At 37.4% G+C, this 25,969-nt stretch overlaps 1 protein-coding gene across 3 annotated transcripts in view; it reads left to right on the top strand.

Annotated features, from left to right (window-relative positions):
- The window catches only part of DLG2 (discs large MAGUK scaffold protein 2), a 911,187-nt gene that overhangs the window by 516,337 nt on the left and 368,881 nt on the right, over positions 1–25,969 (top strand). For all 3 annotated transcript variants that reach the window (XM_031066024.1, XM_031066022.1, XM_031066023.1), the window contains one exon: positions 11,710–11,760. In XM_031066024.1, coding sequence (XP_030921884.1) covers positions 11,710–11,760 — 51 coding nt within the window. The remainder of the gene's footprint in view (positions 1–11,709; positions 11,761–25,969) is intronic.

Here is a 25,969-nt window from a genome sequence, read left to right as displayed (position 1 = left end):
ATTTGCAGCTGGTGCTTTCAATACTGTTTAATTTCTTTTTAGAAGCATTGTGTACTAGTTTAGAGTCTGTTTGTAAATTAAGTCAGAGAAGTGTTCTTACATTCCCAGAGAATTTGAATTTCATGCAGAAGGACACAAATATTTTCTAGTTTGTGAAACTTTTTTCTATATATCTTGGAATTGTTGAAAGATATTCATCTTTCTTTCAAAATAAGGACCAATCTCCAGGAGCCATCCTCATGTCTTAGGGAGACTGATCTTATCAATAAGGCAGGTTGATCAGAACTGGGCATCCCTGTTTCAATCATGTCTCAATGAACTTTGTCTCTATATGCAGGTCTACTGAAAGAAAATAAATTATACTTGACTTTCTCCCCAGTTCTTTAATTCCACATCTTTTTGATTTTTGGCTGTAGCTAAAATCAAGTTTGTTTATATTTTGTAGAAATTCCCCTGGTTTATTAAAGTTAAAGCTTTAATATTGTCCACCATTGGTTACACTTTGAGCACGGTTTGTTATTTCCAGATATTTTTCTAGCCATTTTTCTTTCCCTGCTGTTTCTTGGTGAAGAATGATTCAAGAATAGCTTTTTCTGTCACATTCATCTTTCTGCTTGGATGAAAGTAGGAGATACATAGCAACGAGTCCGCAAAGAATTTTTTTCTTGGTTTAGCATCGCATTGAGTCATAGTCCATATAACAAAAAAATTCTATGTTTGCAATACGTGTGCAAGAAATTTTTGCAATATGTTACAGGGTTGGTAAATTTGCTAGCCTGATGGAAGCAAGGCTGTTGGGACTCCATGCTCAGTAGCTGGTGCCGTATTCCCAGTAAGGACACGGACAAACTGAAGGCATTTGAGTAGACACAGGTCTGAGCCAGGCAGCGCAGCAGTCAGTGCCCACACAAACCATAGTGGCCTCCGTGTGTCCCTGTGTGTGTGCATGTATTCATGTGTGTGGTGTGAAAACCGCCAGGAGCTGGATTTGGACACTGGGTCAGCTCAGGAGTGCTGGCTCCAGATCCTTGCTGTTCCAGATGCTGGCACCTGATTCTGCAACCCCTGTCCAGCTGCTGGTACAGACTCCTTTGCACAAACCAACACACACACACCCCATGTCGGACTCTGATTCCTCCTATAATGGAGCTGAGACACACGGTCCATGCAGTAGCTGGCCCTGGATCCTTGCCCTTACTCCTGCACACACACCCACACTGAAATGGGTCTCAGTCAGTCCCTGGATCTTACAGCTTCTTGGGCAGTTGCCTTTGATCCCTTGCCCCTTTAGCAGCCAACTTCTTCCCTTTTCTTGTTTCCAGTTACACATGCACGCTCCAGCTTTCTGAGTGCTTCACCTCCGCCCCAGCTAGCCCAGCTTGCTGGCAATCACCCACTGCTTGTGGGTACCTTCATGCACTCCAGCTGCTGGTACCACAGACACAGAACCCCTTACCCAAGAAAATAGATAAAAATGGAGTTTAATAGAAGACATGACAGAAGATATTCAGCAGGCAAGGGCTCAGACAGGGTAATGAACTGACCAGCCTTGTCTACATGTGACTTGGCCCCCTTTATCCACTTACCCCTATGTTTTCTTGTACTTCTTCTCTCTACTTCTAAAACACATCAATTCTTCCCTTTTCCACACCTTTTATTCCTCACCTGAGCATCTCCTAAGTCTTGTTGCAATGCCAAGATGCTTGTTCCCTGCATCCTGCCAGTGTCCCAGCCCCACAGACAGTGATGTGCTCCTCAGGCTGCAAGGTGCTCCCCAGCTGACCCACAGTGCTGGGTGTCACCCTGAGCCAGGGACTGAAGCTTCCCTGGGAGAGGAAGGGTCTCTGCCAGGGTACCTCCACCTGCCCTGGTGCCTCTCTGCTCATGGGTGTGTGTGTGTCCGCACCTTTGATGGGCTGATGGCTCCTGTGATGAACCCAAGATGGAGCAGAAATCAATTTAATCCTGAAAAATAACTTTTCTGTGGAGCAGACATACTGGAGTATGTACAGTGTAGTAATGGCAAGTAAAATGTCTGGTTAGTGGCCTTGTGCATATTGGAGCATTTGATGTCCAGATTTGTACACAAATTTAGCTGTGATTGTTAATGGCCACTAACTTCATTGCGTATTGTTGAAATAAGAACTGGAATGCTTTCCTCGTCTCTGCTGCCAAATGCTTTAGCTCTGATGTGGAAATTACAGGTTTCATTATGTCAGGAAACCTATGGAGAATGTAATAAAGATACTTCATATAACTGGTAAAATATGCTCTACTTCTGGAAAGAGATGATGAAATACTTGACATTTTAAAGTAGTATTGCGTGACATTAAACATTTTCAGAGTACTTCTGTGTTGCAGTTGTGCATTTTAGTGTAGTAAAAATATTCTTAGAGTACCATATTTCTTGTACTGTAGGTCTTTTCATCACTGCTGACTTACAGCAAGAGACCACTGAGACCTTTTTGTGTTGTTTTAAAGAGGATTATGTGTCAGCAATTTTCTCAAGCTTTCTTTGGCTTTCCTCAGTTCTTTAGTAAAGCTTCTCTCATCTCTGCTGTTATACATTAATAGAAAATCTTGAAAATAACGTCTTTTTTTTAGAATACTGAGGCAATGCATAGAAGTTACTTTCAGAGTAACTTTCAAGTTCAATATTTCATTATTGTGTCAGAAATTAGATTGATTGAAGGTGGATGAAAGTGGTTTTTTTCCGCTCTCCTTAGATTTAAGTTGAAAGAATTTTTGTGAAAAACTCAAATACCCTTGAACTGATGCAAACCAATTTTTCCTACCAAGAAAGCTTGAGAAGTATTTGGGATAGTTTGCGGAATGTTGGCTAGGCTTAGATTGGGACTGGTGATGATCAGTTAGGCTGTGTTAGCTTCTTCTCAGTGTTTACATGGTTAATCCCTGTGACCAGCAGTTACATCAATTTTCTTTCCTTGAGCTTGGGAGGAGGAGCAGAAAACCACTGATTTTGTCTCAGCCATTCAAAATGTCTTCTTTTTTTCTTTTTTCTTTTTTTTTTTCTACAGCAAAATTAATTGGGTATGAGGGAGCAGTTCTGTTGCGCTTTTAGTAGTAGAGTGCAGAGGACTGTGCCTCCCTTCCCTTACATACACTAAAGATTTTAAGAGAAATAGCAAATCCTTCTGCTGCTGTAAAAATACTTGTAAAGCAACTGAGTCATGCACAAAAAGCTTGTCCTGTTGAATCCATATTGCATGTGCATGTGCTTTATGAGTGTGAATTTTCCCTATTACTCATTTTTACTATTAGTGCAGGCATTTCCTTCACTCTTTCAGGGCTGCTTCCTCCTGCAGGTGTAACTATATCCAGTGATTAATACCTGCAACTTCAGTTACACAGGCTTCAGTACAAGCTTCAGTACAAGCCCAGTGACACCAGTGGGATTACACCAGGGCTGCTGACAGTAGAGTTTAGCCTTCAGTGCTTGTGCTATAGTTAACACATAAGAACAAAAGAACCCAAAAGAATTCACTGATTGTGAATTTTTTTTTTTTTTATATGTGAGAGAGCAGTGAAAGGGAATATGAACCCTCAAAGCTAAGCAAAGGTACTGGTAGATAATTTTAGGCACAAATATATGAGTCAGTGTATATTCCTGTTGAGCAAATTGTGAGATTAGATTAGGTTGGTTGTATAATTATTTATTGAGGAAATGTGGTATGCCTATTATGCCTGTTACATATATCTCATTATATAATGGCTGTATAAACATGTCATTGATACCAAAGAGTGAAGTTAATTAGTGCTGTTCTTTCCTTGCCTAAAATTTTGCCAGTTAGTATGCTACTGATTTTTTTCCCTAAAACTGAGAAAAATATATTACTCATGTTTAAATGAATCAAACTTAACCCATATGTAATAATTTCTGCCTCTTAAACACTCTTACAGTTACCAACCTTTAAAATCAAATTATGCAATTTGAAGTATTAAACATTTTTAAAATTACTTTTTAAGTCCCAATTTACAAGTACTTTACAAGTTAAAAGTACTTCGTTGATGAAATAAGGTAAATCAAGCAACAACTATTTTCCATTTTTATGTATATTGTTCATGGAATGATAGATTACTCCAGAAAAATAATTTCCAGAAATGTCTGAACTGTTAAAATTTTTTGAAAGGTTTGATGGATTTTCTTCCAAGTCTGAAATAGAGCAGAGATAGAAGAACCCAGCAAACTGAGTGTTTATGATAACTCAATTACTTTGTCAGCAATGGCAGAGGCACAGAAGAAAATAAGAGGCACAGTGACTGTGAACTTCTGAAGCTCTATAGTAAATGACCTGAATTATACAAGAAAGACTGTGATTTTATGGGAAGAAATTGCTGCATCCAGTTCTCTGGAATGTACTGTTTCAAGTTTCTGCACTGATACATGTTCTAAGTTTAAGATACAAAAAGATGAAGAATTTTCATAGAATCAGAACTGTTTGGCAGAGACCTTAAAGATCACCTAGTTCCAAACACCCTGTCGTTGTTTTTTAAGAAATAATTTTTTTTGGGCTATGAATCCTGGAAGTCCAAAGTTTCCCCATATAGTCAGTGGACAAGCAGGTTCTTAAACAACAATTCCATCTAAAGACTAAGATACATGGCATAAATCACCCGCCTTGATTCTTCTCTCCAGTATCTGTATAAAACCCTGAAACTTAGATGACTTCTTAACTTGGATGTCTACCCTTTAGATAGGTAATGTGATGGTATATGAATTTCTTTTAGCATAGGAGAGAAGGTTGCAAGTGCCAAAACTGAGCTGTCCACTCTTCTTTTGTTGTGATAATTTTGTACAAGGTAGAAGTGCTAGCCTAAACAGAATTCACACACAGATGTAATTTCACTTCCATTTACTGTGAACCCCACTTGAAATAATGATCTCTTCTTTTATCTGCTCCTGCATTAGGCTTCTAAATCTAGGAAGTTTGTGTTGAGTCTGCATTAGCTATATCAAGTGCTTACACTTAAAATAATGCTTCCATCATGGGCAAAACAAAGAGGTGAAATAAAAATTGATGGCTCATTGCAAACCTTATAAAATAATAAGAATACCTTAGAGAAGTCATCAAATTTATTTTTTTTTCATACTGTAGAAAGTGCCAGCTCTCTGGTGACAAAGCAGCTAAAAATAAGTAAATCTAAATTGTTGCTGAATAGCAAAAAGGATTATGAGGAGTGAGAGCAGTGAGTAGGGGAAACCAGAAAAGAATCCCTTATTTTGACAAGGTCTTGAAACCATGGTAAGGTAGGTGAAGCATTAGTGGAAAGAATCAAGGAACATGGAGTGTGTCAATGGCTTAAGAAGAGTCGTGGGAGAAAATTATGTTTCAGGTTTAGTTGGAAAAGATGAAAAGGTAGAAAACTAATCATGAATAATGCTTTGGATGAAGTGGGATTAGATAAAGTAAGTTTAAATATATATGTATGTGTGTGTGCATCTGTGTGTGAGGAAAACAGAACAAATTGGGGAGGTAATAAGAAGGAAGAAAAAAAAACTGAAAGGAATGAAAATCAGAAAGCAGTGGAGGCTGACTTGGAGACATGAGAAGTTGTGATTACAGCTAGGGGATTGTGATTCAAAGTCGACAAGAGAAAACGACTGCTCTGAACAAGATATGAGAAATGGGGTAGAGTAAAATAAAATTGCAATTTGGGAATCAACCAAAGGGTGAAAGTGGTTACTTGCTAGATGGGTATTTTCTCCAAGGGAATGAAAACAAGAAAAGCCAGGATAACAGTGAGGGAAGCAGAAAGAGGAAAGGGTGAGTATTGTGACAATTATTGGAGAAGAGGCTGACTAAAAATTAGGTCCTGAAGGATGTTAGAGATATCTGAAAAGGAAAGAATGAGTGAATATAGTACCCTTTGAGCAGGGTAGAAGTTAATCATGACTGCAGATCTTTGCAGGTGTTGACCAAGAGCTGGATTTGGCTTCTTGAAGCTCTGCTAATTATGTGTTGAGGATAATATCTTCCCTAAAGGATGTACAGTGACTGGTGGTTGAGTGCTTTCTAGGCATCTGTGGAAGGATCCACAAAGATCTATTCCTGATAAAGTATAAATTTCTTTGAAAACCCTATGGTTTTTTACTCTTCATTCTTCACACCAGAACAGTCATATTACAACAAGAAAGTTTTAGGTTATGGTAAATTTTGATTCAAAAATTTAACATATTTTCCTTGTTTCCTAAAGGAAGCATGGGTAAAAAGAAGGAAATGGGCTTAGTTATCACTTAGATAAAGACTAGCATGAAAAACTTTCTGACAGCCTTTTTAGGACAGCTTGAAAATGCAAAGTCATCACATTTGAATGAAAGAAATCAGGAGAGTGTTTTCTGTAGGTTTATATGCAGTAAGAAAGGAAACAAATGGTTTTGGAAAGCAATATCAAAAGAACATCAGCAGCTTTCCTTTGACAATTAATAAAGAAATAACCCAAATCTGGAGTTGTCAAAGGGCTAAATGATGATCACTCTTTAGCTTTTGTGGCAAAGCAGAAATTGTGAAAGGCTCTTTAAAACTTTTTAGATGCCCAAATGGGCTTGCTGTTTCTGAAGTGTAAAATAACATGGTCTAGTGGAAGATGTCCCTTCCCCTGGCAGGGGGTTTGAAAATACATATCTTTAAGGTCCCTTCCAATCCAAACCATTCTATGATTCTCTGAATCTTGTGACCATCTTAATTATACAGCCAACTGGAAATTTCTGAAGGACAGATACGTCCCGAGGTTACTTGTACAACAAGAATTTGGCAATCTTGTATTCTGATTTGGGTGATGAGACAACTGGTGAAACCAAAGGAACAAATTTTGCATGTTGAATGAAAATCAGTGTCAGAGTAGTTATCTTCCCATGCATATGATAGCAGAAGTAGAAGCAGCAGTCTTCTTTCTTGCAGTTTTCTGAAAAACAATACCCAATTAAATATTATTTAAATAATTTTTCCTTGAAATAAAAGTTTACAGATGTAATTTTGAGGCAAAACAATCTCTTCTTGAAAATAAGACTTAGCATAACAATTGGCTCTGATGGCAGTTTTTATTAGAAAGGATAGGTCCAGGGGTTTTGAAATCTTGCGGTTGAATAAACTGTATGTTTTGATTAGATTGTTGCCGCTATCGTAATACAGTTCTTACCACTAAAATTCTTGTAATGAGATATATGTCTTATTGAGTGGATGCAGTTGTAGTAGGGTAGAGGTATAGCAAGAAAGAATTCTGCAGTGTTTACTTTTCAAGTGTAAACAAGTCCATCAAATCAATTAATTGCAGAAGTAAAATAAAAAGAGTATCAAGTTACAGTTATTGTAATTCTCATTGTTATTATGAGAAAAAATATCTTTAAAAGTATTAATGAAGTGTCAGAATATGTGTCAGAAAATGAAAAACCCAACAGAATGCTTTTCTCAAGGATTGTAGGGATTTAGCATAATCTGTAGAGTTGATCTTTCAGTAAGGGATTACTTCAGCTGCTTATGTCACCCTTAAACAGCAGAAGGAAAATTCCTGAAAAGTTACCAGTCTTCAGATAAAGGAACAAACAAATCTGAGTTTGTCAGGTCCTTACTTTGCCATTCTGTATGCTGGGCTTCAGATTTTTCACAAAATTGTGTATAAAAACCTCTGCGCCTGTTTCTTATTTCTCATTCTCCTGAAAGTAAGTGTCGCTGAAGATGAGTAGTGCTTTCTTCCTAGAGAGGTAAGTGAACTCTCATAGCAGTAAGAGTTTGCCAGGAAATCTCTCTTGAATGGTGGAGTCTAGATAGTTACCCTACATTATGTCTCTCTCTTTGTCAAAGACATTTTCTTGTCAAATGTTTTGGAGAGTCCTCTAGCATAACAGGGGCTGCTGTAAATGGAAGGTAACTGTTACCTTGCCTTTGTGGAGGGTTCTTGTAAACATCGGGGCTTAATTAACTTTTGGTAACTTATTCAAGAAGGGCTGTGCATTCATCTCACTCTGGATCATGAACGTATGTAAGGTCAGGAGGCTGAGAACTTTCTTGCATTGCAAGTGTGCATTGGCCGTGCAGCAGAGGTCCTCAAAATTATCTAAAGATTCCATGGGCATCTGCTCCCATGTAGCACTTTTACATTTTGTCCTGGTCAATAGTATGCTTTCTCTTCTGTTGGAAATGCAAGTTTCTGGTTGAGGCATGTGTTGATTCCAGCTCCTGTGCCCTGGAGAAGGGATGCAGTTGGTTGTGTCCTCCCATGGACTTCATCTTGTGTACCCCTTACCCACTTATGCTGCAGTCTTTGGCCCCTTGCTGTCACAGGTGCTGTTGAGCATCTTTCTCTGAAGAGTGCACATCAGTGTCCCAAATCAGAGACAGAAGCCAAGAGCAGTGTTTCTTGGCTTTTGGAGAAGGGGAAAGATTGAGTTGTTCTTTGTTGAGATCCCTATAGGTTGGGCTTGTGGGAGTAGTTGCTGGATATCATGCCAGGCATGTGCTGCCAGTTACAGGTGCAGACAAGCCTGAAAAAGCAATTGGAAAAGCTGCTAAACTGGAGATCCAGCCCTTAAGTGGTGCTTAATTATAAAAGATTTACAGCATCCCTTAAGCAGAAATTTGTTACCAGTCTATAGCCAGGAGAAATGCAGAGAAAACAGATTTAAGGCAAGTGCTCACCTAACTTCAGACATCATTTTTAGACTCTCCTTGTACACAGTGAAAGGAAATGTTCAGGCACAATTCACCTCACCTACCTGAGATTTTTAGCAGAGGATGAAATTAATTAAGACCTTCACATGCCTATTTTTACTTACTTGTGTATAGAGTTAGATGACTACCTCACATTTCAGCATTATAAATGTAAATTTTACGTGAGATTAAAGATATCTGTCATAACAAGCTTGCACTGTGGGAAGCTGAGAAAGATTTTTTCCCAAACAATTGGAAAATGCTGATGGTTTCTTTGATTGTGGAGAAGAGAAAACTGTATGAAAATATTTGTAATTTTTCATAGTTATCTAAAATCATGGCGGCTGTAGTTAATTTTGCTTTCTGTTTTTGCTGCAATCTGATATAAAGTCAGGATTAGAAAAGTCATGCAAAGAGGGACACAAGAGTAGGTTGCCACTACTTATAAGAAATGGAAGTTGCAGGTTCAGACAGCTTGTTGGTGCTTTGACAGGCCAGAGACTGTCGAGTTAAAATGTACAAAAACAGAGGGTATGTCCATATGCTGCTAAATGAGAGCACCAACAAGCCAGTTCCAGTTCAGGAGCCATGATTCTCTTTCTGCTTAACTGTTGGCTCACTCCTTGGCCATTTGCTTCCAGCAGGCTCCAGACAGAAACAGCCCTGAGCACTGAGACTTGGCTGAAAACTGACTATAATTTAGCAGTGTAGGTGCAGCCAGAGAGTCTAAATGTGGAGTTAAATGGTGCTAGCAATGAGTGGTACTGCATAAAGCAACATTCCACCTGCCTCAGGTGGGTACAGTATCTTATTGGATTCTTTAAGAAATAATTGCATTTGTTTGCTGAGCAACCAGCAAAACAAACAGGGCAGTGAACGGTATATGCAGACATGTATGTTTAAATAACAAAAGGAGCTGGATCAAGATCAGCTTTTTAATTCATATCACCCCTGCTGCTATGGAGCCTGATAATGGATCTCTGCTGCAATTAATTTTGATTTGAATTTAAGGCATTTTCAGAATCACCACTGGGTGATAATAGAAACCCCTCAGATGGTCATAAGCAAGATATCGTTTGTGTGCAAATACAAATTGAGTATTCAGCTTGTGTTTTCTCCTTTCATCTTTCCACAGAGGTTGCTCACTTCTCATATCCCTCTTTTTCCCATTTTGCTGCACTAATGAGTTTTTAATGCAAAGGAAAAGCGATTATAAGCAGTGAAGCAAAGACAGCTTTATAGAGCAAGACTGAGGAATTGAAGGCATAGATCAGAGCTATCCACCAACCTGAGATGAAAGAGAAGTTCATGAAAACAGAGACATATAGAAAGCTTTGATTTCATTATCATTAGACAAGAAAGGACAAAAAATGGAATAGCTATAAAGATCTTAATGTGTAGTAAGTTGCCTATATTAATAAAAGAGTCTATGCAGAAAGCATTAAAGTGATAATATTGGTCAGGAAGACATCCTGTAGTAAAATTTTTTTGTTCATGTCTGGTGTAAGTGTAATGTGATGTGATTACCCAAACCTAATAAACTAAAAAAACCAAAATATTATGCATGTATTAAATATTATATTCATTGATGCTGTGTTTTCCTGCAATTGTTAAGCATGAGTTGTTTGTTTGGACTTTTCTCTCTCTTTCCTTTTCAACACAGATTCTGGAGATTGTATTTCTATTACTGATTTCATGGTTTATCACATCTTGAATTGTAAACAAATTAAATAGTTGGTGGATTTTAGAGGAAGCTTTTGTTTGGCAGATACATGTACCTTGTTAAAATATTCACAGGGGAAGTACCTAATTACATTTGAAAGGTGCTTGATGAGATAAAGAATGATTTATATACAGTGTTTTATGATTGCTGTTAGGAATGTAGTACAGAAAATTAGCAGTTTGGAGTGGGGAGGAGTGATAAATGTTCATGTTTTGAGAAATAACAGATTTGTTCCTCCAAAATGAAGTCAATCCCAATCCTTTCCTTCAGTTTAGGTCTTTTTATTAATTAAGTATAAATTAGGTAAGACACTAAAGCAAAGCTATTTTCCAGGGCATATCCCATTATTACAGAAAATAAAATAGCATGATTAATAATTTTTTTAATCAGTACTTTCTGGCCAAGTCAAAAATTGCTGACTAGTTGTATGGAAGTGATGCTTTGAAATTCTTCTGAGATTTTAATGATAGATATATTTTCATTGCTCTGCAGTTTACCTGCAATACAGTGAACCTTTGTAGCTTTCTCAGATGCTCTACTCTACCCACTTTAAGAAATGAGAAAAGGGAGAAAGGTATGTTAGGTGAGTTGCCTGGAGCGACAAAAATAATCCGTGTCAGACTGGAACAAGGTTTTGGAATACTGCTTAAATCAGTGTCATCCCTTCAGCTGATAGATTTCTTGTCCAGCACAATCTATTTTCGTGCTCTACGTTTTGTAGCTTAATTTATTTTGACACTGGGACTCAGCATAGGAATTACATTAACATTCTGTGCCTTTTTGCCATTCAGCTGTCTCTTGCGAAGGTTCTATGTCATGTTCTTGCCCTAGGTTAATAGAGTAAACAAGATGTATTTCAGTGTATGTATCAGTGAGTAATTTTTATGTAAGTACTGTGAATTTCCTGTCTGGTTTTGTATTTCAGTGTAAATTGGAGCTGGTAAGACAATGCATAAGTAAGTTTTCTTCTATTGTGAGGATATTAGAAGAGTGTCTTCTATTTTGACTTGAAACTATTACCTTGGAAACTATTTAAACATTGGCATAAAGTCCACAGAGATGTTTTAACAAATATCAGTCTTATTATATTGGTGATTTCTATAGTCATTACATACTGAACTTTTACTGTTTTCAGTTTATAGGCTTGACTATGCCCCCCCCAAGACAAAAGGGAGTAAAGTATTCAGTACTTTAGAACTCCTCAGCTCTATGTTGAAAAATGTGCTTCAGTAAACCAATGATACTGAAACAGCTATACAGTATGCCTATGAAGTTACCTTCCATGTGATTTAAAGAATTTTCTGATTTTATTTTCTTTAGGTCAATGGAACAGAAATTGAATATGAATTTGAAGAAATTACTTTGGAGAGGGTAAGTACAATTTATTCTTTCTTATAGGAAAAATACAATCTGTAATAAAAATAATGTGATTAATTATGGAATTAAATTTGGTGAAGAAAAAATTTGTTTATATTTTGAATAAAGGTACCCACAGTTTATTCTAAACTGTAAAAATGTGAGTGATACAACAGGTAAGTTTTTCACACTATTAGGAAGTTTATGGTTTAGCTACTTGCATTCAAAATGCTTTTCTTCCCCATAACTCTTGTCAGTGCTTAGTTGGGTGTTTGGTTATTGTGAAGACCCTCTATGACTTAGTAACTCCCTTTTTAGCTTGTCAACTGGAATTGTGGAATCTTTTCTCTTTAAAAATCTTTGGTTTCCTGGCATGCGGGCATGTAGTGTTATACTATAAAAGAAGAATTTCAAAAGGGTTTTTAATGTTCAAGTGGCTACGTAAAAGCTATAGACCTATCTGTGCTTCAAAGATATGCTTACTCAAAGGCTGAATTACCTGAGCTGTATGAGGGCTTGCAGTTAAGGCCTTTGTCTGAAGGCTTTGTTGGTAATGTAGCAGCAAAAGCAAAGCCATATGTGCTGTACCATGTCTCCCTGGATTTGGTGGTTTTTCCTTGCCTTTTGGTTAAGTAGCTGTTGTCTTAACAGTGCTGACTTTGTCTGACACAGATCAAGGCCATATGGGCCATGCAGGGTGTGAAGAAGAAAGTCTAAGCTTTGTAATATGTCAGAATGCTTACAAAGGTTTCTAACAGATGCAAGAATGTCATTGCTGAACTCCTTTAGTGTTCTACCAACATCTTGGGAAAATGAAGTTTTTTCATCTTGAAGCACAGTTCATCTTCTTTCTACATGAAATGATTGAATGGAAGGCCAGATTTATCAAGATGTGGTTGATGCCATGTGAACAAATGCCTGTAAGGTAGCAAATTACCATTAAATTACATACTTAAATGATATAATTCGCTGCACTTTTTCTGCATGTTATATTTTTAATTGTCCAGGATAATGAATTTCATAACCATTAAACTTAAGGGGATACAAGTTTATGTCCTCATTGATTTGCTCTCTCAGGCAAAATATGAAAGAGCAATGTATCTTTTTATCATAGCCATCTTCTCAACAGATAACATATAAGGTTATAGGCACTTTTCTTCTACTGCCTCCCAACTTACTCGCGCATCACTAGTTATTCATTGGACTAGAGTTTCCAAAGGTCACTGAACAGAAAACAGAACACATGCCTCCTGGGTGATATTTTGAAAAGCACTTTATTTTTAACAGATGTGTAAGTTATCAGTGTACATGCTGCAGAACGGATGGGATTTGCATCTCCTGTACCTGTCAGATGTGGATAATTGGTTATTCATAGTGCAGGGTAATATCAGCTAAAGGCTGAACAACAATAGCAAAAAGAGATACAGATCTTAATGGACAATGTTTCAGTTGTTTTCTTGATGAGGCTGGATCTGTGGCTTCTGATTACTACTGCTTGAAATGTTCTGTCACATGTATCAGTGTTTTGTCTCAAAGGCAGGGTACTGTGTCTCCTGGTTTTTGTGTGAGATATAAAACACGAGTGATTGCCTTTAAATAGCTGTCATTTATGTCAGATGAAAAGCGTTTTCAGAAAAGAAGACATTCTCCATGTTGATTACCCATTTTCTTCCACAAAACTGCTTTTAGAAATTAAAGGGAAATCATCTCTCTATTTAATGGCAAAGCTGCAAAATATATTGAGATTTCTGCTGTTGAGAGAGAAAAATATAGTTTGCCCATATCAAACAGCTGGTAATAAACTTTACATTTTGGTTCAGTTATTCAAGTCACAGAATTCTGCATCATCAAAATCATCAAAGATTTTCTTAATGAAATTTATCCACATTTTTAAAGGGTCAGTATAATTTAAAGATTTTAAGATGTGGAAAAAAGAAAAGGTATGTTAGGGAAAAAGCATTCCTACTTGCCTTTTTTAAAATAATAGAATGAAAGGGAAGGTGTTAAGGGACTGATTACTTCAGAGCACTTTCCAAGTCTCTATGTACACTGTTAATTTAATTATTAGATCACCTTCATCCATAGGTGACATGGATTTGTGGGACCTATTCCTGAAGAGAGTTACTGGTATTGGTATGAACCTTGCCCCAGGGTGAAGAGATGTCCCCATCTCTTGGGATAAAATAAGACTACTGTGTGCATGTTGGCAGAAAGTGCCCAGTGTGGAGCTGGAGAGCAAATCAGCAGGGTCCCAAAAATGCCAAGAGCAAACTGTGCTAATGGTCTGGTGGGAAGGACAGTTCAGGACTTGCTGAGCATCCCCAAGCTGCCCAAGACCATGTTGGTGTACCAGGAAGTTGACTGCAAAGTTACAGGGGGCTTTTGAAGAAAACTTTTTAAAAAAACCAATTCTTTCTTTGAAATACTGTTATTCAGTTGTTTCTATTTAAAATGTTGTGGCCTAGTTTGCAGTTAAAAAAATTTGTGGGGATTTGAGATGAAAAGGCTGCAGTGAGACTTGACATAGACAATTAATTTGAGGCAGATTCACCTTAAATCTGTGATCAGTGGTGCTTCCAGGGGTTAAAGAAATTGTAAGTACACTCCTGTCAGCCCTCTCTTCAGTGGGTGTGCTGTTATCCTTTTACTCTTCATTTGTGCCAGCCACTTATCAGGTACCTTCACCAATCTCTGAGCTCACTGTTCATTTACAGCTCTCATAAGAACACACTTGAATTACAGAGTTCAGAGAAATCAAACAAATTCTCTTATGTGGGGGAAAAAAAACCAAAAAACCCCAACAAAAACCACAGTTTAAATTCCTTTAGAGACTGTGGAGAATATGTGAGATTCTCTGCTAACTTACCAGCATAAAATGCAGATATGAGTGTAGACTAATACTTTGTGATTCATAAGAAAAACTACAATGCCCAAATGCATACTCAGACAAAATTCTTAACAATAAAATATTACCTTGCCCTAGCTTGAGTATTAAATACACTTTAGAAAGGAAAGTCTATATAAAATAATATTAGTGCAGTGATGTTAATCTTCCATTACTGAAGGACTTGAAAAAACCATACCCAGCACTATCAAGGTACTTATTTGCATTTGTAAATCAGTGGTCAGTGTAAGCTGATCAAATAGTCTCTGGTACAAAGCCTAACCAACTTTCCTATGCTGGAGGAAAGTTTTAATTGATTGACTCCTTGGTACAAGTGCTGTGCTTGGAGACAGATGCTGAAGAGAGGATTTTAATAGAGGTTGGAATATCAGGCAATATAAATACTTACCTGGAAAGAAAAGTTAAGAAAGGCAGTGGGTCACTTAATGATTGATATTGGATTCATGCTGAGTTCAACATCTGAGTTCAGATCTCAGAACCTTTTTGCTCATCTAACCTTGCCTGCTTTTTAGATGTTGGACAAAAAGAGGACATTTATGATTAATAGAGCTGTTTTCAATAGATTCTTTTCATGTTCAGTATGTATTTTCATTTTGTATCTGAATAAAAGAAGGCTATTAGTTTTTGTGAAATAGACTGTTTGGAAAAATCAAATTCTATCAACACTGGAAGTAAAGGCATTTAGTTCCCAGTGCATTTGCATCCTGAGATTGACTGACCTTGGTCAGTCAATCTGAGAAGGTTGAGCTCTGACTGAGAATTTTGCCAAGGCTGAGACATGAGTGAACGGTCTCTGGTTTTTTTTTTTCTTTGATACTCCTGTGAATTTTCTGGCCTGTCGTAACAATACAGGTTACACTCAGAATGTCCCTGTTTTTTAATTAACTGTATTTTTTTACAAAGTTTTTAGGAACCTGTTGTTTTGCTTCCTTCTCACTTTTTTAGATTTCATTGCCATTGCCTATTGTCTCACTCCAGCTGAGGCAGAGACAGGTATGAATGCTCACATAGCATAATTATTTCCTTAGAAAATCTGGTTAAATATATTCATAGAATCATATTCCAAAAGAGTAAATTCCCAATGATGATTTATCGTCTTGGACTGTGTTGTGTGCACTCTGATAAATTTAATTCTGTTCCTGCCACAGGCTCTGTTCAGTGGAGTAACTAAGAAATCTCTGTCTCTTCTTTCCTTTGATTTGAGAGTTCAATGACATCAAGCACCACTACGAGAAGATTTAATTTTTCTACCTGGAGATTATCATTCTCTGAAATACTGGGTTTCTGCATTTCACCAAATTAAAGAACTTATTCATATCTTAACTAGAAAGGCTAAAACTAGACATAGATGACCTTAGATTAGCTCAGCTGATTAGGATGTGGTCCTATGAACACCAACACCAAAGGTTATGTGTTCAATCCCTCTATGGGCCATTCACCCAAGAACTGGACTTGACGATCCTTGTGTGTCCCTTCCAAATCAGATTATTGTGTGAAATTACAGTTTAAAGGCTAAAATTTAAAAATCCTGAGGAAGCAGTGGAGAAAGAAATCCTGGTACATTTCAGAAAAGAATTTATTGCAGGCCTCAGCTCTTAATTGCTTTGATACTTGTAAACCTAAGAAATAATCACTACTGTGTTATTAATCATTCTTTTTTCATCACTCATTTCCTAGATGAACATGTAGAAGTTTTCAAAGACATTAACAGCTGGAACACTGAAGAACAGATAGTATTGAATGACACAAGTATTTTAATTTGACTTGATGTCTTTTTTTTTTATACCCATATATATATCTTGTTTTTGTAAAGATCACAGAATTATAGAACAGTTTGGGTTGGAAGGGAACTTTAAAGGCTGTCTAGTCCAAGCACCCTGCAATGAGCAGAGACAGCTTCCCCTAGCTCAGGCTGCTCAGAGCCCCATCCAACAGTATCTTAAATGTTTCCAGGGATAAGGCATCCACAGTTCATCTGAGCAACCTCCTCTAATATTTCACAACCCTCATTGTAGAAAATGGCTTCTTTAGATGTAGGCTAAATCTACCTACATTTACTTTAAACTCCTTTTCCTACATCTACAGGCCCTATTAAAAAGTCTATCCACATCTTCCTTACAAGCCCCCTCTAGGTACTGAAAGGCTGCATTAAGATGTCCACGGAGCCTTCTGTTATCCAGGCTGAACAACTTCCTTAGCCTGTTTTCACAGGAGAGGTGCTCCAGCCCTCTGATCACCTTTATGGTCTCCTCTGCATTCAACAAATTGACATCCTTCTTATGCTGGGGTCCCAGAGCTGGATGCAGCGCTCCAGGTGGGGTCTCACCAGAGCAGAGTAGAGGGGCAGAATCCCCTCCCTTGATCTGTTGGCCATGCTGATTTGATTGCAGTCCAGGGTACACTCAGGATATGTCCAGCTTCTCACCATTTGCTTCTGTGTCTGGGAAAAAAGGTTTTCACCATTAGTCAGTAGTGAATCCTCTTTCTGCCTTTTTTAAGGTCTTAGACAGCAGTTCATGCACCAATATGCTTGGACCTCTCAGGATTGAGGCTGTAGGACACCACAGTGCTAGGAAAGTCCTCCTTTAATTGTTTCAGAAATAACAGAGAAGAAGGGAGTGGTCAAGAAATGGCCACTAGGAAAAGGTATTTTAAAAGTTTAAGAGTGTATGATGTAGATGCCTTTTGAGAGCCCGCAGTGCAAAAATCAATATCCAACCATCAACAGCCCCAGTGGAGTAGTCTGGCATCTTCCAACAGGAGGAAGTAAATCTTGTAAAGTGAGTGTCCCTCAGGTACCTGATGAGCTCCACCAAACTCAGAGTTGCTCTCTGAGTGTTTATTTTTGCAGAACTGTAAATTATTTCTTTACACTTGAAAGCTTTTTCTGTGCCCTTAGTACATTTCACCTTTGATAGGCTTTGCCTGCTTGCTTCCTAGGTGGTAGTTACTCTTGCAGCCTCTGACAGAAATAAGTTATAATCCACAGGCAGAATCCTTCTTATTGACTAATTTATGCCAGATTCATAGTAGAATGGTGACCTATAGGTGTTTATTGCTAGAAAGTTCACCCACAGGATTCTTTTTTCCTGGAAGTGGCTTAGAAGAGGCAGAAGTGTTTATTTATGGTACTGAGTTATCAGCAAACAGAGAATGAAAATCCCATCTTTTTCACAGTTGCTCAATTTGAAATACTGATCTCTTGTGTATCCATATAGAGTCACTGTAGTGTATTCTTCTGTATATGTATAAAACAAAGTTCTGTGAAATAAGAAATTAAGAAAGATCCTTGAAAATACATGTGTAGTGCATGCAATCTCTGTGGAGGAAATTCTGTTGTGCATTCTAATTCCAATCACGTCTTAGTTTAGAGTTGAGACTGATGGTCACTTGTGTCAGTGGCTGTTGTTCACCTTCAGGGAGGTTTGTAAGTACTGGAAAGGGTAGGCTCTGGCCCCTGAATGCGATGGCTGAAGCAAGGTCTGTGTTTTCGTTTTATCTCTTGTGTCTTACCAGATGTTGCCTTGACGTGAGGCTGTGCTGGAGTGATCAATGAAAGAAACTAAAGGGGTCCTGTGTCAAGTTCTGCTAATGGGATGCTGAAATACCAGGTCAACGTTTTCCAAAAAAACTGCAGAATTTGGTTGCTTTAGTTCAGTGACCTAAATTAAGATCCTTTGGAGGAGTCTGGTCTTTTTTATTTTCTTTCATCTCAGAGCAGCCCTAATTTGGTACCCAAAATATAACTAATCACTGGAAAACTTTGTTCTTATTCTGTTAGAGAGTCATTCTGCTGGAACTGTTCCTGGTTGTAGAGGTGTACTACGTGTCTTGTGGGGAACTGTTCGGCCAGTGCATGGTAGGGGTACAAAACATGCCAGTCCAGAGTGTGCATGGAAAAGCAGAAGAGCTGGAAGAGGGTGGGCCCTACCTTTTGAGAAACAGAGGCTCCTGCCTGATGTTCTTAGCTGTCATCTTCCATATTCAGTGTCTGGGACTGGAAATCAATAAGCCCACGTAACTGTCTTACTGAAGACTATTGAAAGTGAAGACTGAGAGAAGTGAAGGAACAGCTGTCAGATATTATACTTCTCTTAGAGGTGGGAACAAACTATTTTCATTTATTATTATTGCTGTTATCAATTAAACGGCTAAGGAGCATGACGAGAGCTGCTGCAGCGCTGATAGTATCCTGGAAACAGTGGCAGGACTAGGAGGACTGGTCTTATCTCCACATAGTGATATCTGGGCTGCTTCACAATACATGCTGCCAGAAGAATTTGAGATATCCAGGGAAAATGCTAAGAAAACCAGTGGCTTTCCCTTGAAACTTGGTTTATAAGGAAGATTTGCCCTGTGTTTCACCATTGCTACAGCTGTGCAGAGGGTACATCCTTTCCCAGCTGTGTAGTGGCAGCACTTCGCATCCCAGTAGGCATGACAGGAAATCTGCAAAGCTGTGAAAAAGGAGACAAAGGAGAGGGAAAGGCTGTAAATGAATAAGGAAAAAAAACCTGCTATACTATGCTTAGAAAAAGAAGCTGAAATAACACTAAAGATTTAACTCCCTCTGGGTGCCTATCAAAGAAATTGTTATTTTCTTATTATTTTCTTAGAATTCTGCTTTTAAATCTCAGTGTCTGAAAACCACTTCATGGATGCTAGCTTGGATAAATCAGAATGGTGTATTTCTTTGGATGTATCACTGAAATGCCATTTAAACTCCTCTAAGGGCATTTTTGCAGTGAAGGATGTCTGCACCCATGCACATGTGTTAGCTTTTTATTTCAAAGTGAAAAAATACACAGCTTGGATTTACACCTGATTACTCAAGTTTTCCAAGGTGAAGAATAATTGTATTACTATGGATTAATTAGGTTTTTATTCATTTGTATATGTAATTTTGAATGTTTATGTATTCCCTGATTCATATAGTAATTTCTGAGTATTTCTTCTGAGGGATTCACAGTTTCTTTCAATGAGTCCTCAGGTCCAGGGAAGATTAGGAGACTTCTTTTGTTAAGTGAGAAACTTTAAATAACTGAATATTTTATTACAAAGGCTCAGGATTACTTTTTTCATAAATAATATGAAGCTTTAAAGAATGCTCAACCAGACAAAGAAAACTCAAAGAAAACTGGAGATTGTTTGCCTTTTTTTTTTTTTTTTAATTTAATAAGAGTCACTTGGCACACTGAGCTGTTTTGTTCCCAGAGGGGTAAATTTCATTCTCCAATATACTGAATCAAGCCTGAAGTTACTTAAACTCTCTGGGGTCTGAAAACTCACAGGGGACTTGTTCAGGGAGAGCACGTCAGTAGAAAATACAGACCCTAAAAAGAAGACACTAACACAATACTAGAAAGTGTTCTCAAAGTGACAGAAACAAAATAAATCAAATGTAGGCAAAAGATACATATATTCCATATCAAGACTGAAGAAAAGTTGAAAAGGTAATTATCATTTATTTAAGAGTTCCAAACCTACCTTTGTGAGTGCAGGAAAAAAGTATTCATGTTTATCTCTACTTGAATCGTATCCCTTTAACTGTGCCAAGATCACCAAGACCTTGAGTTACCTATTATTTGAGAAGTTACTTCATGCAAATCATAGCTGCCTCGAGGCAATGTTCTACTGCTGATTCTTTTAAATTATTATTATTATTATTATTATTATATTGACATTTTATTTTTCAGGTAATATCAGCCATTTTTCTCTCATTTCCCAACTCACTCACTCTCAACAACCCATATAGCTTTCAGGGAGTAACTCTGCTGCTTTTTTGTATTATTTACAACTTTACATGAAAATTGCCTTTACTTCAGATGAACCTTTTTAAGATGTGGCCTTTCAGTCTATTTGTTATCTGTAACTGAAGTCCAAGCTTTATCTCACTTCTGTTTGGTGTTTGGAAAGTGAGCATCTAATGAAAGCAGTTTGTGAAGCTGCTTGACAGGGAAGTCAAATCTGTAGAATACTGCAGTTTCTGAAAGGAATACTTTAGTGTGCAGTAGATAATATTGGTCTAAGGGGAAAAAAGCTTTGTACCATGAAATAGGGCTGCCTTTGGTGCTGTATCCTAGTCCTCCAGTCTTATGGAGAAGAGTAAATTTCTCCCCTCCAGCTTAATTTTGGCAGAAATAATTTTGCAGGAGCTTAAACCAGATTTAAGGGTGTTCTTAGTGTCTGGATTGTGCCCCAGTTTTCAGGAAGTGCAAACAAATAGGCATTATGCTTCACACAGCTTGACTTTTCCAAACTGGCATAAACTAGCATTTTGGAGCAGGCTGCCCAGGGAAATGGTGGAATCACCATCCCTGAAAATGTTTGTGTGGTATTTCAAAGTATGCTTCAGTGGAAATGGTGGTATTCAGTCAAAGGTTGGACTTGCTGATCTTGGAGGTCTTTTGCAACGTTGATGACTCTATGAGTCTGTAAAAAGCCTGCTAAGAGAAATCATTCCAAATGTACCACCCAAGGAAACCTGAAGTGTCCCATCCTGTGGTACACCATGTTTATCAGCGTTAGTCGCCAATAAGCAGAGCTGCCAGTGTAACTTCCAAATAAACATTCCAGTTCTGAATAGAAGCTTCTGGAGCACTAGTGGAGGGTACACCAAAAAAAATCGGTTATATGTGTGTCTGAAATGCTGTCTTTTCCAAGAAAGTCTATGTAGGAAATGTAGCGTAGGAAAGTCTGCTGTAGAAAGTCTATGCAGGAATCTTTTTGCAGAAAAAAAAAATATAGGCTACAAAGCAGTGCTTTGACTCAGTCTTCAATTAGTTTTGCAACTGTCATTGGCAAATAGTGTGTAGATTTAAAATATGTACATTTAAGTAAATGGGGAAAATAAACCTCAATTTACCAGTAGAAAATGACTCATTCTGGAGATTATAATAATCACCTTGCAACAAAATGGTCATTTTCGAGGCAGGACTTTAAAAAGACATCTTTGATGTACTGGATTTGTCTCTGAGGAAAAGTAATGTTTTTCATTGCAGAAAATTGCTTTTCATTTTTGTTATAATTTAGAATCAGTTGTAATGCATAAATTAGGGCTGCACAACCTTGAGGAATCAGTTGCCATTTTGGTAGGGAAAGGAAATGCAAAGATGTAGAGGAATAAGTGGAAAAAATAGCTGGAATACCCAGACTGAATTCCAGAACTGTCGTTGCTGTGTACCTTAACACATTATCCCAATAAAAAAATTTTTGGATGCAGCATTACAATTATTTTCTCTTCATATGCATTTGTATTTGAAGCAGTCACAAGGTCATTTGTCTTCCAATTAGAACTATCATTCATAGCTTATCTTTGGCTCTCTGAAGGGAAGAAAAGCTTTTCCTTGTCTTAAGAGGGCAAAGAATTTATCTGACATACTTTTTTGCAAAGTAGTTTTGCAGGAGCAATGGCCCACTTAGTAGCATGTGAAAGTTCTTGGAAATTGTCTGATATAGACTGTTTCATCTCAATTTTTCCCTGTGTTTAAAACTGAAACTAGACGTCAAATGGATCAGGGAATTCCAGGTATGTGAAGCAATAAGTAGATGACAAGAAATCGCATGCTGCTTATGCATGTTTTATATTGCAAAATATTGCTTTACCCTAAGAATTTGACCTAGCTGGTGAGATGCAAGCATGGCTTGAATCACCTTATGCAACTTAAAGTGATATATGAATTCTGACTGAATTCTATGAATAATTTATTTTTTGAGTGCTTTTTAATTTTGCAGAGTTTATGTTGTTCCACATTTCCTGTACCTCACCTGTAAAGGAGAAGAGAGCTCCTGGTAGCATTGTAATACAAAGATTGGCATTAACAGAGATTACACTGTATAAGGCAAAAAAACCAAACCAAACAGATAAAACAACAACCAAAAAAAAAAAAAAAAAAACCCCCAAAACAAAACAAAAACAACAACAACAACAACAAAAAACCAACAAAAAACCAAAAAAACCACCCCCCCCCCCCCAAAAAAAAAAACCAAACACTAAAATAAATGATGGAATTATGGGCTTGTAACTTTAATCTTTGCTAATGTTGAATAGTATTTTAAAGTGAAAATATTTCTCTTAACTGAGAAGGATGGTCACGGTACTTTGTGTTTCCATTTTATTTCATGATGGGGAAACTTGCAGCACAGAAGAGCAGGCCAACTGTAAAAATAGCATGGAAACACGTGTGTTAGGCTCTGTAGTCTGCTAGCCTACTTCTTGAAGTTCACTTTGAAAAGTACATAGTGAAATGTACCTTATTCCATTGGTATCAAGGACCTTAATAGTACTACAAAATTTATGAAAGTTTAGGAAATGTGGAAAAGAAGATAGCATTTTTATACTCTTCTAATGCCTCTTGAATTTTTGAGATGGCTAAAATATGTGCACTTACTACTTGTCTATCCAATATTTATTTAGGAGTGATAATAAATATTTGACCAATAGATATTTTTATTAAATTTCCAAATCAGAAATAAGATTACATCACACAGTGAGGTATTTTTACTTTTTTTTGCCAATAAACATATAATTAAAGCACCGAATATTGAAACTTAATTGAGTTTTCAAGCCAGGAAAAATACTGTACCTATGCGTTAAATGAATATGCATAGAGATTTCATATTAAACATTGTCATGGGAAATCTAGTGATCTGTTGTTATAATTCAAGTGGGAGGAAGGCCTTTCTGGAAGGAAGCTTAGAAAATGGATATGGCTTTTTTAGGTGTACTCGTTATAATGTGGCTTAGGGAAAAATGATTAAGTTAAGATTTTGTGTGTGTGTGCAGACTTACAGTGCAAGAGAAAACGTGACTGCTACATAGAGCTAAAGTAATAAAGGCCATTAAAAATCGATGTCTCTCCTGGTTTTCCAGCTCCAGACAATGCCATTGCTCATCTCTCCCAACAGCAGAGAAATATCCATCAAAATAGGCTCAGAAAAACCATGATCTTCCTGAAAATTCAGCACTATTTTAACTAGGTGGAAGGAAATCAGAGAAATTCAGATACAGCAAGGACTCAGTCTAATGTAACTGAGTGTGACTAAACCCCAGAACTACCTTTAATTATGAAAATAAGCTAGGTCTTGATTTTCCAACCTGATTTTTAAAGGACTTAGTTGAACAGCATCTGCATTCATTGTGCTGAGATTTCAAGAGGTCTTTGAGTACTGAAGAAGCCCTGGTGATGTTTAAAAAGGGTAAATGGATGGAGTGATTGATCACAGTGTCTGTGTAGGTTAGAGGAAAAGGACTGCTAGGCTGTTCTGGGTAAAACAGCTATTTTACACTGGCTGAGTCTGAAGTCATGCGTTAAGAAAGAAAATGCAGCCTGTATATGGAATCAAGGACTCTCAAAAGCAATGAAACTGAAAAGAAGTCCTGGGCTTTCTTAGTTGGTCATCAGCCAAACACAAATTTTCTGTCCAGTGTTGTAACCAAAGGTCTGGTGAAGACCTACAGTGCATAACTGAGAGCAGTAGAATCAAACAGGTTTTGGGATGTGGAAAATAACAGGAATTGGCACCTGATGTGTAAAACTTTTGTAATTTTTTGCTTAATTCTACCTGAAAAAGATACTGATAACTGGAGTGTCTTTAGGGCAGACCTTGTGGGTTATTGTGACCTAGGAAAACACACTTAATGAGAGATGCAGATACCTTCATAAATTTGTTTTCTTGGGGGAGGAAATTAAGAGCTGACTTGGTCAGAGAAAACATATATTTAAATGAGAAATGACCTTTAAGAGAATGTTCTTCATCCAGTCTGGAAGGCAATAACAGGAGCTGATGGTTGATGTTGAATTTAGACCTGTTGAGTCTGGACACAAATATGTTAATAGGTCAGCAATGGCAAAGGAGAGGACTGGATGAAAGTTTTTGGAAAGGCAGCTGATAGAAAAGGGAAAAAAAGAAAAAATAGCATATTAAAAATACTAAGGAGATAACATTTATGTGTTCAGAAAGGGTTGTAAAATGCTAACTGATCTGATAAAGGGCAAAACAGACATCTTGGAAAGGACGGGACACAGCAGGATGTCAGTGGTGAAGATCAGGTTCAGCCATGTTGGTGTATATATGTGACACAGAGCTGTGATTGTGGCATATTTTTAAGGTATCAGCAAGGCATACTAAATGCACTAAAACAACATACCAACCTTTGCTGCCATCCTCCTTTTACGACAAGGACAAGACATTAAGTAAGGAAGGCATTAGAGCTCCAGTTTCTGTTTGAAAAATGGAGTTCTCAGGGAGTGCAAGGAGACAGATGTGTGCTCAATTTCTGTGAGGGTGGAAGCTGCAAGCCTGTCCTGGCTTTTGTCTCCTTTTTGCAGTAATTGCTCTGCATAACAAAGAGACATTGTGGAATTAAGTGACATTTTTCTCCAGAGAGGATTTAAGTAGGTCCTATAGCCTGTATTAGGCAGGAGCTCAAGGTAAATGATCCAGTTGTGTCCTCTGTCTTAGATTAACTTTTAGGCATTGATTATGTACTTGGACGTAATTATAAAGGTAATTTTTTTTTTCAAAACTGTATTTGTAAATTAAATATATTTATCTCCTTATTCTGAGGAACAGAGTGTTTCAGGTGCTATAGCATAAGCACTGCTGTTGAATGTTATCATTTTAATGGGGACCAGAGTCAGTAGAGGCCAACCCCACAAGTTCTTAATGTTTACCAGATGATACAGCAGAGTGTCATCAGTGGAAAACATTCTTCCATAAATGGAGGCTGAACTGTATGTGGCTGAAGTGTTTTTTTAATAGGTGAATTGAAACTTTCAGGAAAAACGGTCTTTAGTTTCTTCAGATCTGCTCAGAATTTAGTGGAGGAGGGATAAAGTATAACCATAATGTATTTATCAAAAGTACATGCTCACTGGAAAAAAAAATGCCAAGAAAAAGTGGTTGAAATAACACACACTTGAAATAAACAAAAGTTTAAATGAGAAATAAGCATTAGACAAAAGCAGCCTACATGAAGAGGAAATAAAAACAGTAACAGATGTTATGGGACACAAATGAATGCTTTGGAGTTTGTCAGATTTTCATTCCTGGTACATTATTCTGCTATGCTTAACAAACATTTTGCTTTTATTGTATTATCTCAGGTAAATCTACTCTCTAGATACCATGACTAACTACCAAAGGAGATTTATAGATACAAAAGCTCTTGGTTCACTTATAAACGGAGTTTATCTATGAAAAATACAAAAATCAAATTGAATAATGAAGCACTACAGACAGCATAAACACATTAACTATTTCTGAACAGAAATATGCAATACACTGACAGTACTATGATGCGAAATTTAGTCAACA

This window comes from Geospiza fortis, unplaced genomic scaffold, assembly GCF_000277835.1.
Source record: "Geospiza fortis unplaced genomic scaffold, GeoFor_1.0 scaffold16, whole genome shotgun sequence".
Lineage (NCBI taxonomy): Eukaryota > Metazoa > Chordata > Aves > Passeriformes > Thraupidae > Geospiza > Geospiza fortis.
This window is presented reverse-complemented; position numbering and strand designations above follow the sequence as displayed.